The sequence below is a fragment of the Hemiscyllium ocellatum genome, unplaced genomic scaffold (assembly GCF_020745735.1).
Source record: "Hemiscyllium ocellatum isolate sHemOce1 unplaced genomic scaffold, sHemOce1.pat.X.cur. scaffold_707_pat_ctg1, whole genome shotgun sequence".
NCBI classification, from domain to species: domain Eukaryota; kingdom Metazoa; phylum Chordata; class Chondrichthyes; order Orectolobiformes; family Hemiscylliidae; genus Hemiscyllium; species Hemiscyllium ocellatum.
This window is the reverse complement of record NW_026869188.1, coordinates 57374-76132: the sequence shown is the minus strand read 5'-3', so window position 1 is coordinate 76132 and position 18759 is coordinate 57374. Positions and strand designations below refer to the sequence as shown.

At 53.6% G+C, this 18759-nt stretch overlaps 1 protein-coding gene across 1 annotated transcript in view; it reads left to right on the top strand.

Annotated features, from left to right (window-relative positions):
* LOC132814163 (POU domain, class 2, transcription factor 2-like) overlaps positions 1 to 18759 on the top strand; it is a gene marked incomplete at its 3' end in the record, with an annotated part of 129645 nt that overhangs the window by 70936 nt on the left and 39950 nt on the right. The window contains exon 9 of the mRNA XM_060823402.1: positions 1734 to 1919. Coding sequence (XP_060679385.1) covers positions 1734 to 1919 — 186 coding nt within the window. The remainder of the gene's footprint in view (positions 1 to 1733; positions 1920 to 18759) is intronic.

Genomic DNA, 18759 nt, shown 5'->3' with positions numbered 1-18759 from the left:
AGGGAATACCTGTACACCAGCTCGGGACGGTGTTTGTGTGTGAGACACAGGGAATACCTGTACACCAGCTCGGGACAGTGTGTGCGTGTGAGACACAGGGAATACCTGTACACCAGCTCGGAACGGTGTTTGTGTGTGAGACACAGGGAATACCTGTACACCAGCTCGGGACAGTGTGTGTGTGTGAGACACAGGGAATACCTGTATACCAGCCCGGGACGGTGTGTGTGTGTGTGAGACACAGGGGATACCTGTACACCAGCTCGGGACGGTGTGTGTGTGTGAGAGACACAGGGGATACCTGTACACCAGCTCGGGATGGTGTGTGTGTGTGTGAGACACAGGAAATACCTGTACACCAGCTCGGGACGGTGTGTGTGTGTGAGAGACACAGGGAATACCTGTACACCAGCTCGGGACGGTGTGTGTGTGTTAGAGACACAGGAAATACCTGTACACCAGCTCGGGGTGGTGTGTGTGAGAGACACGGGGAATACCTGTACACCAGCCCGGGACGGTGTGTGTGTGCGTGAGACACAGCGAATACCTGTACACCAGCTCGGGACGGTGTGTGTGTGAGACACAGGGAATACCTGTACACAAGCTCGGGACGTTGTGTGTGTGTGAGAGACACAGGGAATACCTGTACACCAGCCCGGGACGGTGTGTGTGTGTGTGTGAGACACAGGGAATACCTGTACACCAGCTCGGGACGGTGGGTGTGTGTGAGAGACACAGGGGATACCTGTACACCAGCTCGGGATGGTGTGTGTGTGTGTGAGACACAGGAAATACCTGTACACCAGCTCGGGACGGTGTGTGTGTGTGAGAGACACAGGGAATACCTGTACACCAGCTCGGGACGGTGTGTGTGTGTTAGAGACACAGGAAATACCTGTACACCAGCTCGGGGTGGTGTGTGTGAGAGACACGGGGAATACCTGTACACCAGCCCGGGACGGTGTGTGTGTGCGTGAGACACAGCGAATACCTGTACACCAGCTCGGGACGGTGTGTGTGTGAGACACAGGGAATACCTGTACACAAGCTCGGGACGTTGTGTGTGTGTGAGAGACACAGGGAATACCTGTACACCAGCCCGGGACGGTGTGTGTGTGTGTGTGAGACACAGGGAATACCTGTACACCAGCTCGGGACGGTGGGTGTGTGTGAGACACAGGGGATACCTGTACACCAGCTCGGGACGGTGTGTGTGTGTGTGTGAGACACAGGGAATACCTGTACACCAGCTCGGGACGGTGGGTGTGTGTGAGACACAGGGGATACCTGTACACCAGCTCGGGGTGGTGTGTGCGAGAGACACAGGGAATACCTGTACACCAGCTCGGGACGGTGTGTGTGTGAGACACGGGATACCTGTACACCAGCTCGGGACGGTGTGTGTGAGAGACACAGGGAATACCTGTACACCAGCTCGGGGCGGTGTGTGTGTGTGAGACACAGGGGATACCTGTACACCAGCTCGGGACGGTGTGTGTGTGTGTGAGAGACACAGGGAATACCTGTACACCAGCTCGGGACGGTGTGTGTGTGAGACACAGGGAATACCTGTACACCAGCTCGGGGTGGTGTGTGTGTGTGAGACACAGGGAATGGGTGTGTGTGTGTGAGAGAGAGTGCGATGCGGATGCTGAGTGTGTGTGCGACAGTGTGGATCCTCTCGGTGTCTCTCCGAGCCCCCGTGGTCACCCTGTGTCACTGTGTCCTGTCAGAACCAGAAGCCCACCTCTGAGGAGATTGTGCTGATAGCGGAGCAGCTGACCATGGAGAAGGAAGTCATTCGGGTCTGGTTCTGTAACAGGAGGCAGAAGGAGAAGCGGATTAATCCAGCAAGTAACATCGGCACCTCCACAAACCCCCAGGCCCACAGCAAAGCCAGCATCTACACCTCCCACCTGGTGAGTTCATCCAGCACCCAGAGACAGGGAGAGGGAGGGAGGGAGGGGGAGGGAGAGAGGGGGAGAGAGGGAGACATGGCGACAACTTCCATCCTGTTGCTGGGATGGACTGAAGGACAGGGATAGTTGCTATAGAGCGTTACACACATGGGGAGGGGAGTAGGGGCTGGACGGGGTTACAGAGATAGGGAGGGGGTGTAGAGGCTGGAGGGAGTTACAGAGATAGGGAGGGGGTGTAGGGGCTGGAGGAGGTTACAGAGATAGGGAGGAGGTGTAGGGGCTGGAGGGGGTTACAGAGATAGGGAGGGGGTGTAGGGGGTGGAGGGGGTGACAGAGATAGGGAGGGCGTGTAGGGGGTTACAGAGATAGGGAGGGGGTGTAGGGGCTGGAGGGGGTTACAGAGATAGGGAGGGGGTGTAGAGGCTGGAGGGGGTGACAGAGATAGGGAGGGGGTGTAGGGACTGGAGGGGGTTACAGAGATAGGGAGGGGGTGTAGAGGCTGGAGGGGGTGACAGAGATAGGGAGGGGGTGTAGGGACTGGAGGGGGTTACAGAGATAGGGAGGGGGTGTAGGGGCGGGAGGGGGTTACAGAGATAGGGAGGGGGTGTAGGGGCTGGAGGGGGTTACAGAGATAGGGAGGGGGTGTAGGGGCTGGAGGGGGTGACAGAGATAGAGAGGGGGTGTAGGGGCTGGAGGGGGTTACAGATATAGGGAGGGGGTGTAGAGGCGGGAGGGGGTTACAGAGATAGGGAGGGGGTATAGGGGCTGGAAGGGGTTACAGAGATAGGGAGGGGTGTAGGGGCTGGAGGGGGTTACAGAGATAGGGAGGGGGTGTAAGGGATGGAGGAGGTTACAGAGATACGGAGGGGGTGTAGGGACTGGAGGGGGTTACAGAGATAGGGAGGGGGTGTAGGAGCTGGAGGAGGTTACAGAGAAAGGGAGGGAGTGTAGGGGCTGGAGGGGGTTAAAGAGATAGGGTGGGGGTGTTGGGGCTGGAGGGGGTTACAGAGATAGGGAGGGGGTGTAGGGGATGGAGGGGGTTACAGAGATAGGGAGGGGGTGTAGGGGCTGGAGGGGGTTACAGAGATAGGGATGGGGTGTAGGCGCTGGGGTGTAGATGGGTGTGTTAGTGTGTCCTTGCTGGGGTGTAGATGGGTGTGTTAGTGTTCCCTTGCTGGGGTGTAGATGGGTGTGTTAGTGTGTCGTTGCTGCGGTGTAGATGGGTGTGTTAGTGTGTCCTTGCTGGGGTGTAGATGGGTGTGTTAGTGTGTCCTTGCTGGGGTGTAGATGGGTGTGTTAGTGTTCGCTTGCTGGGGTGTAGATGGGTGTGTTAGTGTGTCCTTGCTGGGGTCTAGATGGGTGTGTTAGTGTTCCCTTGCTGGGGTGTAGATGGGTGTGTTAGTGTTCCCTTGCTGGGGTGTAGATGGGTGTGTTAGTGTGTCCTTGCTGGGGTGTAGATGGGTGTGTTAATGTTCCCTTGCTGGGGTATAGATGGGTGTGTTAGTGTTCCCTTGCTGGGGTGTAGATGGGTGTTTTAGACTGTCCTTGCTGGGGTATGGATGGGTGTGTTAGTGTGTTCTTGCTGGGGTGTAGATGGGTGTGTTAATGTGTCCTTGCTGGGGTGTAAATGGGTGTGTTAGTGTTCCCTTGCTGGGGTGTAGATGGGTGTGTTAGTGTGTCCTTGCTGGGGTGTAGATGGGTGTATTAGTGTGTCCTTGCTGGGGTGTAGATGGGTGTGTTAGTGTGTCCTTGCTGGGGTGTAGTTGGGTGTGTTAGTGTTCCCTTGCTGGGGTGTAGATGGGTGTGTTAGTGTGTCCTTGCTGGGGTGTAGATGGGTGTGTTAGTGTGTCCTTGCTGGGGTGTAGATTGGTGTGTTAGTGTTCCATTGCTGGGGTGTAGATGGGTGTGTTATTGTGTCCTTGTTGGGATGTAGATGGTTGTGTTAGTGTGTCCTTGCTGGGGTTTAGATGGGTTTGTTAGTGTTCCCTTGCTGAGGTGTAGATGGGTGTGTTAGTGTGTCCTTGCTGGGTTGTAGATGGGTGTGTTAGTGTTCCCTTGCTGAGGTGTAGATGGGTGTGTTAGTGTTCCCTTGCTGGGGTGTAGATGGGTGTGTTAGTGTTCCCTTGCTGGTGTGTAGATGGGTGTGTTAGTGTGTCCTTGCTGGGGTGTAGATGGGTGTGTTAGTGTTCCCTTGCTGGGGTGTAGATGGGTGTGTTAGTGTTCCCTTGCTGGGGTGTAGATGGGTGTGTTAGTGTGTCCTAGCTGGGGTGTAGATGGGTGTGTTAGTGTTCCCTTGCTGGGGTGTAGATGGGTGTGTTAGTGTGTCCTTGCGGGGGTATAGATGGGTGTGTTAGTGTGTCCTTGCTGGGGTGTAGATGGGTGTGTTAGTGTTCCCTTGCTGGGGTGTAGAGGGGTGTGTTAGTGTGTCCTTGCTGGGGTGTAGATGGGTGTGTTAGTGTGTCCTTGCTGGGGTGTGGATGGGTGTGTTAGTGTGTCCTTGCTGGGGTGTAGATGGGTGTGTTAGTGTGTCCTTGCTGGGGTGTAGGTGGGTGTGTTAGTGTTCCCTTGCTGCGGTGTAGAAGGGTGTGTTAGTGTGTCCTTGCTGGGGTGTAGATGGGTGTGTTAGTGTGTCCTTGCTGGGGTGTAGATGGGTGCGTTAGTGTTACCTTGTTGGGGTGTAGATGGGTGTGTTAGTGTGTCCTTGCTGGGGTGTAGATGGGTGTGTTAGTGTTCCCTTGCTGGGGTGTAGATGGGTGTGTTAGTGTTCCCTTGCTGGGGTGTAGATGGGTGTGTTAGTGTTCCCTTGCTGGGGTGTAGATGGGTGTGTTAGTGTGTCCTTGCTGGGGTGTAGATGGGTGTGTTAGTGTTCCCGTGCTGGGGTGTAGATGGGTGTGTTAGTGTTCCCTTGCTGGGGTGTAGATGGGTGTGTTAGTGTGTCCTTGCTGGGGTGTAGATGGGTGTGTTAGTGTTCCCTTGCTGGGGTGTAGATGGCTGTGTTAGTGTTCCCTTGCTGGGGTGTAGATGGGTGTGTTAGTGTTCCCTTGCTGGGGTGTAGATGGGTGTGTTAGTGTGTCCTTGCTGGGGTGTAGATGGGTGTGTTAGTGTTCCCGTGCTGGGGTGTAGATGGGTGTGTTAGTGTTCCCTTGCTGGGGTGTAGATGGGTGTGTTAGTGTGTCCTTGCTGGGGTCTAGATGGGTGTATTAGTGTGTCCTTGCTGGGGTGTAGATGGGTGTGTTAGTGTTCCCTTGCTGGGGTGCAGATGGGTGTGTTAGTGTGTCCTTGCTGGGGTGTAGATGGGTGTGTTAGTGTGTCCTTGCTGTGGTGTAGATGGGTGTGTTAGTGTGCCCTTGCTGGGGTGTAGATGGGTGTGTTAGTGTGTCCTTGCTGGGGTGTAGATGGGTGTGTTAGTGTTCCCTTGCTGGGGTGTAGATGGGTGTGTTAGTGTGTCCTTGCGGGGGTGTAGATGGGTGTGTTAGTGTGTCCTTGCTGGGGTGTAGATGGGTGTGTTAGTGTGTCCTTGCTGGGGTGTAGATGGGTGTGTTAGTGTGTCCTTGCTGGGGTGTAGGTGGGTGTGTTAGCGTGTCCTTGCTGGGGTGTAGATGGGTGTGTTAGTGTTCCCTTGCTGCGGTGTAGAAGGGTGTGTTAGTGTGTGCTTGCTGGGGTGTAGATGGGTGTGTTAGTGTCCCCTTTCTGGGGTGGACATGGGTGTGTTTGTGTACCCTTGCTGGGGTGTAGATGGGTGTGTTATTGTGTCCTTGCTGGGGTGTAGATGGGTGTGTTAGTGTTCCCTTGCTGGGGTGTAGATGGGTGTGTTAGTTTGTCCTTGCTGCGGTGTAGATGGGTGTGTTAGTGTGTCCTTGCTGGGGTGTAGATGGGTGTGTTAGTGTGTCCTTGCTGGGGTGTAGATGGGTGTGTTAGTGTTCGCTTGCTGGGGTGTAGATGGGTGTGTTAGTGTGTCCATGCTGGGCTGTAGATGGGTGTGTTAGTGTGTCCTTGCTGGGGTGTAGATGGGTGTGTTAGTGTGTCCTTGCTGGGGTGTAGATGGGTGTGTTAGTGTTCCCTTGCTGGGGTGTAGGTGGGTGTGTTAGTGTGTCCTTGCTGGGGTGTAGATGGGTGTGTTAGTGTTCCCTTGCTGCGGTGTAGAAGGGAGTGTTAGTGTGTCCTTGCTGGGGTGTAGATGGGTGTGTTAGTGTCCCCTTGCTGGGGTGGACATGGGTGTGTTTGTGTACCCTTGCTGGGGTGTGGATGGGTGTGTTAGTTTGTCCTTGCTGGGGTGTAGATGGGTGTGTTATTGTGTCCTTGCTGGGGTGTAGATGGGTGTGTTAGTGTTCCCTTGCTGGGGTGTGGATGGGTGTGTTAGTTTGTCCTTGCTGCGGTGTAGATGGGTGTGTTAGTGTGTCCTTGCTGGGGTGTAGATGGGTGTGTTAGTGTGTCCTTGCCGGGCTGTAGATGGGTGTGTTAGTGTGTCCTTGCTGGGGTGTAGATGGGTGTGTTAGTGTGTCCTTGCTGGAGTGTAGATGGGTGTGTTAGTGTTCCCTTGCTGGGGTGTAGATGGGTGTGTTAGTGTTCCCTTGCTGGGTTGTAGATGGGTGTGTTAGTGTTCCCTTGCTGGGGTGTAGATGGGTGTGTTAGTGTGTCCTTGCTGGGGTGTAGATGGGTGTGTTAGTGTTCCCGTGCTGGGGTGTAGATGGGTGTGTTAGTGTTCCCTTGCTGGGGTGTAGATGGGTGTGTTAGTGTGTCCTTGCTGGGGTGTAGATGGGTGTGTTAGTGTTCCCTTGCTGGGGTGTAGATGGCTGTGTTAGTGTTCCCTTGCTGGGGTGTAGATGGGTGTGTTAGTGTTCCCTTGCTGGGGTGTAGATGGGTGTGTTAGTGTGTCCTTGCTGGGGTGTAGATGGGTTTGTTAGTGTTCCCGTGCTGGGGTGTAGATGGGTGTGTAAGTGTTCCCTTGCTGGGGTGTAGATGGGTGTGTTAGTGTGTCCTTGCTGGGGTCTAGATGGGTGTATTAGTGTGTCCTTGCTGGGGTGTAGATGGGTGTGTTAGTGTTCCCTTGCTGCGGTGCAGATGGGTGTGTGTTCGTGTGTCCTTGCTGGGGTGTAGATGGGTGTGTTAGTGTGTCCTTGCTGGGGTGTAGATGGGTGTGTTAGTGTGTCCTTGCTGTGGTGTAGATGGGTGTGTTAGTGTGCCCTTGCTGGGGTGTAGATGGGTGTGTTAGTGTGTCCTTGCTGGGGTGTAGATGGGTGTGTTAGTGTTCCTTTGCTGGGGTGTAGATGGGTGTGTTAGTGTGTCCTTGCGGGGGTGTAGATGGGTGTGTTAGTTTGTCCTTGCTGGGGTGTAGATGGGTGTGTTAGTGTTCCCTTGTTGGGGTGTAGATGGGTGTGTTAGTGTGTCCTTGCTGGGGTGTAGATGGGTGTGTTAGTGTGTCCTTGCTGGGGTGTAGGTGGGTGTGTTAGCTTGTCCTTGCTGGGGTGTAGATGGGTGTGTTAGTGTTCCCTTGCTGCGGTGTAGAAGGGTGTGTTAGTGTGTGCTTGCTGGGGTGTAGATGGGTGTGTTAGTGTCCCCTTTCTGGGGTGGACATGGGTGTGTTTGTGTACCCTTGCTGGGGTGTAGATGGGTGTGTTATTGTGTCCTTGCTGGGGTGTAGATGGGTGTGTTAGTGTTCCCTTGCTGGGGTGTAGATGGGTGTGTTAGTTTGTCCTTGCTGCGGTGTAGATGGGTGTGTTAGTGTGTCCTTGCTGGGGTGTAGATGGGTGTGTTAGTGTGTCCTTGCTGGGGTGTAGATGGGTGTGTTAGTGTTCGCTTGCTGGGGTGTAGATGGGTGTGTTAGTGTGTCCTTGCTGGAGTGTAGATGGGTGTGTTAGTGTTCCCTTGCTGGGGTGTAGATGGGTGTGTTAGTGTTCCCTTGCTGGGGTGTAGATGGGTGTGTTAGTGTTCCCTTGCTGGGGTGTAGATGGGTGTGTTAGTGTGTCCTTGCTGGGGTGTAGATGGGTGTGTTAGTGTTCCCGTGCTGGGGTGTAGATGGGTGTGTTAGTGTTCCCTTGCTGGGGTGTAGATGGGTGTGTTAGTGTGTCCTTGCTGGGGTGTAGATGGGTGTGTTAGTGTTCCCTTGCTGGGGTGTAGATGGCTGTGTTAGTGTTCCCTTGCTGGGGTGTAGATGGGTGTGTTAGTGTTCCCTTGCTGGGGTGTAGATGGGTGTGTTAGTGTGTCCTTGCTGGGGTGTAGATGGGTTTGTTAGTGTTCCCGTGCTGGGGTGTAGATGGGTGTGTAAGTGTTCCCTTGCTGGGGTGTAGATGGGTGTGTTAGTGTGTCCTTGCTGGGGTCTAGATGGGTGTATTAGTGTGTCCTTGCTGGGGTGTAGATGGGTGTGTTAGTGTTCCCTTGCTGCGGTGCAGATGGGTGTGTTAGTGTGTCCTTGCTGGGGTGTAGATGGGTGTGTTAGTGTGTCCTTGCTGGGGTGTAGATGGGTGTGTTAGTGTGTCCTTGCTGTGGTGTAGATGGGTGTGTTAGTGTGCCCTTGCTGGGGTGTAGATGGGTGTGTTAGTGTGTCCTTGCTGGGGTGTAGATGGGTGTGTTAGTGTTCCTTTGCTGGGGTGTAGATGGGTGTGTTAGTGTGTCCTTGCGGGGGTGTAGATGGGTGTGTTAGTTTGTCCTTGCTGGGGTGTAGATGGGTGTGTTAGTGTTCCCTTGTTGGGGTGTAGATGGGTGTGTTAGTGTGTCCTTGCTGGGGTGTAGATGGGTGTGTTAGTGTGTCCTTGCTGGGGTGTAGGTGGGTGTGTTAGCTTGTCCTTGCTGGGGTGTAGATGGGTGTGTTAGTGTTCCCTTGCTGCGGTGTAGAAGGGTGTGTTAGTGTGTGCTTGCTGGGGTGTAGATGGGTGTGTTAGTGTCCCCTTTCTGGGGTGGACATGGGTGTGTTTGTGTACCCTTGCTGGGGTGTAGATGGGTGTGTTATTGTGTCCTTGCTGGGGTGTAGATGGGTGTGTTAGTGTTCCCTTGCTGGGGTGTAGATGGGTGTGTTAGTTTGTCCTTGCTGCGGTGTAGATGGGTGTGTTAGTGTGTCCTTGCTGGGGTGTAGATGGGTGTGTTAGTGTGTCCTTGCTGGGGTGTAGATGGGTGTGTTAGTGTTCGCTTGCTGGGGTGTAGATGGGTGTGTTAGTGTGTCCATGCTGGGCTGTAGATGGGTGTGTTAGTGTGTCCTTGCTGGGGTGTAGATGGGTGTGTTAGTGTGTCCTTGCTGGGGTGTAGATGGGTGTGTTAGTGTTCCCTTGCTGGGGTGTAGATGGGTGTGTTAGTGTGTCGTTGCTGCGGTGTAGATGGGTGTGTTAGTGTGTCCTTGCTGGGGTGTAGATGGGTGTGTTAGTGTGTCCTTGCTGGGGTGTAGATGGGTGTGTTAGTGTTCGCTTGCTGGGGTGTAGATGGGTGTGTTAGTGTGTCCTTGCTGGGGTGTAGATGGGTGTGTTAGTGTGTCCTTGCTGGGGTGTAGATGGGTGTGTTAGTGTTCCCTTGCTGGGGTGTAGATGGGTGTGTTAGTGTTCCCTTGCTGGGGTGTAGATGGGCAGTGTTAGTGTGTCCTTGCTGGGGTGTAGATGGGTGTGTTAGTGTGTCCTTGCTGGGGTGTAGATGGGTGTGTTAGTGTGTCCTTGCTGGGGTGTAAATGGGTGTGTTAGTGTTCCCTTGCTGGGGTTTAGATGGGTGTGTTAGTGTGTCCTTGCTGGGGTGTAGATGGGTGTATTAGTGTGTCCTTGCTGGGGTGTAGATGGGTGTGTTAGTGTGTCCTTGCTGGGGTGTAGTTGGGTGTGTTAGTGTTCCATTGCTGGGGTGTAGATGGGTGTGTTAGTGTGTCCTTGCTGGGGTGTAGATGGGTGTGTTAGTGTGTCCTTGCTGGGGTGTAGATGGGTGTGTTAGTGTTCTCTTGCTGGGGTGTAGATGGGTGTGTTATTGTGTCCTTGTTGGGATGTAGATGGTTGTGTTAGTGTGTCCTTGCTGGGGTTTAGATGGGTGTGTTAGTGTTCCCTTGCTGAGGGGTAGATGGGTGTGTTAGTGTGTCCTTGCTGGGGTGTAGATGGGTGTGTTCGTGTTCCCTTGCTGAGGTGTGGATGGGTGTGTTAGTGTTCCCTTGCTGGGGTGTAGATGGGTGTGTTAGTGTTCCCTTGCTGGGGTGTAGATGGGTGTGTTAGTGTGTCCTTGCTGGGATGTAGATGGGTGTGTTAGTGTGTCCTTGCTGGGGTGTAGATGGGTGTGTTAGTGTCCCCTTGCTGGGGTTTAGATGGGTGTGTTAGTGTGTCCTTGCTGGGGTGTAGATGGGTGTGTTAGTGTGTCCTTGCTGGGGTGTAGATGGGTGTGTTAGTGTTCCCTTGCTGGGGTGTAGATGGGTGTGTTAGTGTTCCCTTGCTGGGGTGTAGATGGGTGTGTTAGTGTGTCCTTGCTGGGGTGTAGATGGGTGTGTTAGTGTTCCCTTGCTGGGGTGTAGATGGGTGTGTTAGTGTGTCCTTCCTGGGGTGTAGATGGGTGTGTTAGTGTGTCCTTGCTGGGGTGTAGATGGGTGTGTTAGTGTCCCCTTGCTGGGGTGCAGATGGGTGTGTTAGTGTGTCCTTGCTGGGGTGTAGATGGGTGTGTTAGTGTGTCCTTGCTGGGATGTAGATGGGTGTGTTCGTGTTTCCTTGCTGGGGTGTAGATGGGTGTGTTAGTGTTTCGTTGCTGCGGTGTAGATGGGTGTGTTAGTGTGTCCTTGCTGGGGTGTAGATGGGTGTGTTAGTGTGTCCTTGCTGGGGTGTAGATGGGTGTGTTAGTGTTCGCTTGCTGGGGTGTAGATGGTTGTGTTAGTGTGTCCTTGCTGGGGTGTAGATGGGTGTGTTAGTGTGTCCTTGCTGGGGTCTAGATGGGTGTGTTAGTGTTCCCTTGCTGGGGTGTAGATGGGTGTGTTAGTGTTCCCTTGCTGGGGTGTAGATGGGTGTGTTAGTGTGTCCTTGCTGGGGTGTAGATGGGCAGTGTTAGTGTGTCCTTGCTGGGGTGTAGATGGGTCTGTTAGTATTCCCTTGCTGGGGTGTAGATGGGTGTGTTAATGTTCCCTTGCTGGGGTATAGATGGGTGTGTTAGTGTTCCCTTGCTGGGGTGTAGATGGGTGTTTTAGACTGTCCTTGCTGGGGTATGGATGGGTGTGTTAGTGTGTCCTTGCTGGGGTGTAGATGGGTGTGTTAGTGTGTCCTTGCTGGGGTGTAAATGGGTGTGTTAGTGTTCCCTTGCTGGGGTTTAGATGGGTGTGTTAGTGTGTCCTTGCTGGGGTGTAGATGGGTGTATTAGTGTGTCCTTGCTGGGGTGTAGATGGGTGTGTTAGTGTGTCCTTGCTGGGGTTTAGTTGGGTGTGATAGTGTTCCCTTGCTGGGATGTAGATGGTTGTGTTAGTGTGTCCTTGCTGGGGTTTAGATGGGTGTGTTAGTGTTCCCTTGCTGAGGTGTAGATGGGTGTGTTAGTGTGTCCTTGCTGGGGTGTAGATGGGTGTGTTAGTGTTCCCTTGCTGAGGTGTAGATGGGTGTGTTAGTGTTCCCTTGCTGGGGTGTAGATGGGTGTGTTAGTGTGTCCTTGCTGGGGTGTAGATGGGTGTGTTAGTGTGTCCTTGCTGGGATGTAGATGGGTGTGTTAGTGTGTCCTTGCTGGGGTGTAGATGGGTGTGTTAGTGTCCCCTTGCTGGGGTGGAGATGGGTGTGTTAGTGTGTCCTTGCTGGGGTGTAGATGGGTGTGTTAGTGTCCCCTTGCTGGGGTGCAGATGGGTGTGTTAGTGTGTCCTTGCTGGGGTGTAGATGGGTGTGTTAGTGTGTCCTTGCTGGGATGTAGATGGGTGTGTTCGTGTTTCCTTGCTGGGGTGTAGATGGGTGTGTTAGTGTCCCCTTGCTGGGGTGTAGCTGGGTGTGTTAGTGTGTCCTTGCTGGGGTGTAGAATGGTGTGTTAGTGTGTCCTTGCTGGGGTGTAGATGGGTGTGTTAGTGTGTCCTTGCCGGGGTGTAGATGGGTGTGTTAGTGTTCCCTTGCTGGGGGGTAGATGGGTGTGTTAGTGTGTCCTTGCTGGGGTGTAAATGGGTGTGTTAGTGTTCCCTTGCTGGGGTGTAGATGGGTGTGTTAGTGTGTCCTTGCTGGGGTGTAGATGGGTGTGTTAGTGTGTCCTTGCTGGGGTGTAGATGGGTGTGTTAGTGTTCCCTTGCTGGGGTGTAGATGGGTGTTTTAGTGTTCCCTTGCTGGGGTGTAGATGGGTGTGTTAGTGTGTCGTTGCAGGGGGGGAAAGGGTGTGTTAGTGTGTCCTTGCTGGGGTGTAGATGGGTGTGTTAGTGTTCCCTTGCTGGGGTGTAGATGGGTGTGTTAGTGTGTCCTTGCTGGGGTGTAGATGGGTGCGTTAGTGTTCCCTTGCTCGGGTGTAGATGGGTGTGTTAGTGTGTCCTTGCTGCGGTGTAGATGGGTGTGTTAGTGTTCCCTTGCTGGGGTGTAGATGGGTGTGTTAGTGTGTCCTTGCTGGGGTGTAGATGGGTGTGTTAGTGTTCCCTTGCTGGGGTGTAGATGGGTGTGTTAGTGTGTCCTTGCTGGGGTGTAGATGGGTGTGTTAGTGTTCCCTTGCTGGGGTGTAGATGGGTGTGTTAGTGTGTTCTTGCTGGGGTGTAGATGGGTGTGTTAGTGTTCCCTTGCTGGGGTGTAGATGGGTGTGTTAGTGTGTCCTTGCTGGGGTGTAGATGGGTGTGTTAGTGTTCCCTTGCTGGGGTGTAGATGGGTGTGTTAGTGTGTCCTTGCTGGGGTGTAGATGGGTGTGTTAGTGTTTCCTTGCTGGGGTGTAGATCGGTGTGTTAGTGTTCCCCTGGTGGGGTGTAGATGGGTGTGTTAGTGTTCCCTTGCTGGGGTGTAGATGGGTGTGTTAGTGTTCCCTTGCTGGGGTGTAGATGGGTGTGTTAGTGTGTCCTTGCTGTGGTGTAGATGGGTGTGTTAGTGTGTCCTTGCTGGGGTGTAGATGGGTGTGTTAGTGTGTCCTCGCTGGGGCGTAGATGGGTGTGTCAGTGTTCCCTTGCTGGGGTGTAGATGGGTGTGTTAGTGTTCCCTTGCTGGGGTGTAGATGGGTGTGTTAGTGTGTCCTTGCTTGGGTGTAGATGGGTGTGTTAGTGTGTCCTTGCTGGGGTGTAGATGGGTGTGTTAGTGTTCCCTTGCTGGGGTGTAGATGGGTGTGTTAGTGTGTCCCTGCTGGGGAGTAGATGGGTGTGTTGGTGTGTCCTTGCTGGGGTGTACATGGGTGTGTTAGTGTTCCCTTGCTGGGGTGTAGATGGGTGTGTTAGTGTTCCCTTGCTGGGGTGTAGATGGGTGTGTTAGTGTGTCCTTGCTGGGGTGTAGATGGGTGTGTTAGTGTGTTCTTGCTGGGGTGTAGATGGGTGTGTTAGTGTTCCCTTGCTGGGGTGTAGATGGGTGTGTTAGTGTGTCCTTGCTGGGGAGTAGATGGGTGTGTTGGTGTGTCCTTGCTGGGGTGTACATGGGTGTGTTAGTGTTCCCTTGCTGGGGTGTAGATGGGTGTGTTAGTGTGTCGTTGCAGGGGGGGAAAGGGTGTGTTAGTGTGTCCTTGCTGGGGTGTAGATGGGTGTGTTAGTGTTCCCTTGCTGGGGTGTAGATGGGTGTGTTAGTGTGTCCTTGCTGGGGTGTAGATGGGTGCGTTAGTGTTCCCTTGCTGGGGTGTAGATGGGTGTGTTAGTGTGTCCTTGCTGCGGTGTAGATGGGTGTGTTAGTGTTCCCTTGCTGGGGTGTAGATGGGTGTGTTAGTGTGTCCTTGCTGGGGTGTAGATGGGTGTGTTAGTGTTCCCTTGCTGGGGTGTAGATGGGTGTGTTAGTGTGTCCTTGCTGGGGTGTAGATGGGTGTGTTAGTGTTCCCTTGTTGGGGTGTAGATGGGTGTGTTAGTGTTCCCTTGCTGGGGTGTAGATGGGTGTGTTAGTGTGTTCTTGCTGGGGTGTAGATGGGTGTGTTAGTGTTCCCTTGCTGGGGTGTAGATGGGTGTGTTAGTGTGTCCCTGCTGGGGAGTAGATGGGTGTGTTGGTGTGTCCTTGCTGGGGTGTACATGGGTGTGTTAGTGTTCCCTTGCTGGGGTGTAGATGGGTGTGTTAGTGTTCCCTTGCTGGGGTGTAGATGGGTGTGTTAGTGTGTCCTTGCTGGGGTGTAGATTGGTGTGTTCGTGTGTCCTTGCTGGGGTGTAGGTGGGTGTGTTAGTGTGTCCTTGCTGGGGAGTAGATGGGTGTGTTAGTGTGTCCTTGCTGGGGTGTAGATGGGTGTGTTAGTGTTCCCTTGCTGGGGTGTAGATGGGTGTGTTAGTGTGTCCTTGCTGGGGTGTAGATGGGTGTGTTAGTGTGTCCTTGCTGGGGTGTAGATGGCTGTGTTAGTGTTCCCTTGCTGGGGTGTAGATGGGTGTGTTAGTGTTCCCTGGCTGGTGTGTAGATGTGTGTGTTAGTGTTCCTTTGCTGGGGTGTAGATGGGTGTGTTAGTGTTCCCTTGCGGGGGTGTAGATGGGTGTGTTAGTGTGTCCTTGCTGGGGTGTAGATGGGTGTGTTAGTGTGTCCTTGCGGGGGTGTAGATGGGTGTGTTAGTGTTCCCTTGCTGGGGTGTAGATGGGTGTGTTAGTGTGTCCTTGCTGGTTTGTAGATGGGTGTGTTAGTGTGTCGTTGCTGGGGTGTAGATGGGTGTGTTAGTGTGTCCTTGCTGGGGTGTAGATGGGTGTGTTAGTGTGTCCTTGCTGGGGTGTAGATGGGTGTGTTAGTGTTCCCTTGCTGGGGTGTAGATGGGTGTGTTAGTGTTCCCTTGCTGGGGTGTAGATGGGTGTGTTAGTGTGTCCTTGCTGGGCTGTAGATGGGTGTGTTAGTGTTCCCTTGCTGGGGTGTAGATGGGTGTGTTAGTGTGTCCTTGCTGGGGTGTAGATGGGTGTGTTAGTGTTCCCTTGCTGGGGTGTAGATTGGTGTGTTAGTGTGTCCTTGCTGGGGTGTAGACGGGTGTGTTAGTGTTCCCTTGCTGGGGTGTAGATGGGTGTGTTAGTGTGTCCTTGCTGCGGTGTAGATGGGTGTGTTAGTGTGTCCTTGCTGGGGTTTAGATGGGTGTGTTAGTGTTCGCTTGCTGGGGTGTAGATGGGTGTGTTAGTGTGTCCTTGCTGGGGTGTAGATGGGTGTGTTAGTGTTCCCTTGCTGGGGTGTAGATGGGTGTGTTAGTGTGTCCTTGCTGGGGTGTAGATGGGTGTGTTAGTGTGTCCTTGCTGGGGTGTAGATGGGTGTGTTAGTGTTTCCTTGCTGGGGTGTAGATGGGTGTGTTAGTGTTCCCCTGCTGGGGTGTAGATGGGTGTGTTAGTGTTCCCTTGCTGGGGTGTAGATGGGTGTGTTAGTGTTCCCTTGCTGGGGTGTAGATGGGTGTGTTAGTGTGTCCTTGCTGGGGTGTAGATGGGTGTGTTAGTGTGTCCTTGCTGGGGTGTAGATGGGTGTGTTAGTGTTCCCTTGCTGGGGTGTAGATGGGTGTGTTAGTGTTCCCTTGCTGGGGTGTAGATGGGTGTGTTAGTGTGTCCTTGCTGGGGTGTAGGTGGGTGTGTTAGTGTGTCCTTGCTGGGGAGTAGATGGGTGTGTTAGTGTGTCCTTGCTGGGGTGTAGATGGGTGTGTTAGTGTTTTTTTGCTGGGGTGTAGATGGGTGTGTTAGTGTGTCCTTGCTGGGGTGTAGATGGGTGTGTTAGTGTGTCCTTGCTGGGGTGTAGATGGGTGTGTTAGTGTTCCCTTGCTGGGGTGTAGATGGGTGTGTTAGTGTGTCCTTGCTGGGGTGTAGATGGCTGTGTTAGTGTTCCCTTGCTGGGGTGTAGATGGGTGTGTTAGTGTTCCCTTGCTGGGGTGTAGATGGGCGTGTTAGTGTTCCTTTGCTGGGGTGTAGATGGGTGTGTTAGTGTTCCCTTGCTGGGGTGTAGATGGGTGTGTTAGTGTGTCCTTGCTGGGGTGTAGATGGGTGTGTTAGTGTGTCCTTGCTGGGGTGTAGATGGGTGTGTTAGTGTTCCCTTGCTGGGGTGTAGATGGGTGTGTTAGTGTTCCCTTGCTGGGGTGTAGATGGGTGTGTTAGTGTGTCCTTGCTGGGGAGTAGATGGGTGTGTTGGTGTGTCCTTGCTGGGGTGTAGATGGGTGTGTTAGTGTTCCCTTGCTGGGGTGTAGATGGGTGTGTTAGTGTTCCCTTGCTGGGGTGTAGATGGGTGTGTTAGTGTGTCCTTGCTGGGGTGTAGATTGGTGTGTTAGTGTGTCCTTGCTTGGGTGTAGGTGGGTGTGTTAGTGTGTCCTTGCTGGGGAGTAGATGGGTGTGTTAGTGTGTCCTTGCTGGGGTGTAGATGGGTGTGTTCGTGTTTTTTTGCTGGGGTGTAGATGGGTGTGTTAGTGTGTCCTTGCTGGGGTGTAGATGGGTGTGTTAGTGTGTCCTTGCTGGGGTGTAGATGGGTGTGTTAGTGTTCCCTTGCTGGGGTGTAGATGGGTGTGTTAGTGTGTCCTTGCTGGGGTGTAGATGGCTGTGTTAGTGTTCCCTTGCTGGGGTGTAGATGGGTGTGTTAGTGTTCCCTTGCTGGGGTGTAGATGGGCGTGTTAGTGTTCCTTTGCTGGGGTGTAGATGGGTGTGTTAGTGTTCCCTTGCTGGGGTGTAGATGGGTGTGTTAGTGTGTCCTTGCTGGGGTGTAGATGGGTGTGTTAGTGTGTCCTTGCTGGGGTGTAGATGGGTGTGTTAGTGTGTGCTTGCTGGGCTGTAGATGGGTGTGTTAGTGTGTCGTTGCTGGGGTGTAGATGGGTGTGTTAGTGTGTCCTTGCTGGGGTGTAGATGGGTGTGTTAGTGTTCCCTTGCTGGGGTGTAGTTGGGTGTGTTAGTGTGTCCTTGCTGGGGTGTAGATGGGTGTGTTAGTGTTTCCTTGCTGGGGTGTAGATGGGTGTGTTAGTGTTCCCCTGGTGGGGTGTAGATGGGTGTGTTAGTGTTCCCTTGCTGGGGTGTAGATGGGTGTGTTAGTGTTCCCTTGCTGGGGTGTAGATGGGTGTGTTAGTGTGTCCTTGCTGTGGTGTAGATGGGTGTGTTAGTGTGTCCTTGCTGGGGTGTAGATGGGTGTGTTAGTGTGTCCTCGCTGGGGCGTAGATGGGTGTGTTAGTGTTCCCTTGCTGGGGTGTAGATGGGTGTGTTAGTGTTCCCTTGCTGGGGTGTAGATGGGTGTGTTAGTGTGTCCTTGCTTGGGTGTAGATGGGTGTGTTAGTGTGTCCTTGCTGGGGTGTAGATGGGTGTGTTAGTGTTCCCTTGCTGGGGTGTAGATGGGTGTGTTAGTGTGTCCCTGCTGGGGAGTAGATGGGTGTGTTGGTGTGTCCTTGCTGGGGTGTACATGGGTGTGTTAGTGTTCCCTTGCTGGGGTGTAGATGGGTGTGTTAGTGTTCCCTTGCTGGGGTGTAGATGGGTGTGTTAGTGTGTCCTTGCTGGGGTGTAGATGGGTGTGTTAGTGTGTTCTTGCTGGGGTGTAGATGGGTGTGTTAGTGTTCCCTTGCTGGGGTGTAGATGGGTGTGTTAGTGCGTCCTTGCTGGGGTGTAGATGGGTGTGTTAGTGTGTCGTTGCTGGGGGGGAAAGGGTGTGTTAGTGTGTCCTTGCTGGGGTGTAGATGGGTGTGTTAGTGTTCCCTTGCTGGGGTGTAGATGGGTGTGTTAGTGTGTCCTTGCTGGGGTGTAGATGGGTGCGTTAGTGTTCCCTTGCTGGGGTGTAGATGGGTGTGTTAGTGTGTCCTTGCTGCGGTGTAGATGGGTGTGTTAGTGTTCCCTTGCTGGGGTGTAGATGGGTGTGTTAGTGTGTCCTTGCTGGGGTGTAGATGGGTGTGTTAGTGTTCCCTTGCTGGGGTGTAGATGGGTGTGTTAGTGTGTCCTTGCTGGGGTGTAGATGGGTGTGTTAGTGTTCCCTTGTTGGGGTGTAGATGGGTGTGTTAGTGTTCCCTTGCTGGGGTGTAGATGGGTGTGTTAGTGTGTTCTTGCTGGGGTGTAGATGGGTGTGTTAGTGTTCCCTTGCTGGGGTGTAGATGGGTGTGTTAGTGTGTCCTTGCTGGGGTGTAGATGGGTGTGTTAGTGTTCCCTTGCTGGGGTGTAGATGGGTGTGTTAGTGTGTCCTTGCTGGGGTGTAGATGGGTGTGTTAGTGTTTCCTTGCTGGGGTGTAGATGGGTGTGTTAGTGTTCCCCTGGTGGGGTGTAGATGGGTGTGTTAGTGTTCCCTTGCTGGGGTGTAGATGGGTGTGTTAGTGTTCCCTTGCTGGGGTGTAGATGGGTGTGTTAGTGTGTCCTTGCTGTGGTGTAGATGGGTGTGTTAGTGTGTCCTTGCTGGGGTGTAGATGGGTGTGTTAGTGTGTCCTCGCTGGGGCGTAGATGGGTGTGTTAGTGTTCCCTTGCTGGGGTGTAGATGGGTGTGTTAGTGTTCCCTTGCTGGGGTGTAGATGGGTGTGTTAGTGTGTCCTTGCTTGGGTGTAGATGGGTGTGTTAGTGTGTCCTTGCTGGGGTGTAGATGGGTGTGTTAGTGTTCCCTTGCTGGGGTGTAGATGGGTGTGTTAGTGTGTCCCTGCTGGGGTGTAGATGGGTGTGTTGGTGTGTCCTTGCTGGGGTGTACATGGGTGTGTTAGTGTTCCCTTGCTGGGGTGTAGATGGGTGTGTTAGTGTTCCCTTGCTGGGGTGTAGATGGGTGTGTTCGTGTGTCCTTGCTGGGGTGTAGATTGGTGTGTTCGTGTGTCCTTGCTGGGGTGTAGGTGGGTGTGTTAGTGTGTCCTTGCTGGGGAGTAGATGGGTGTGTTAGTGTGTCCTTGCTGGGGTGTAGATGGGTGTGTTAGT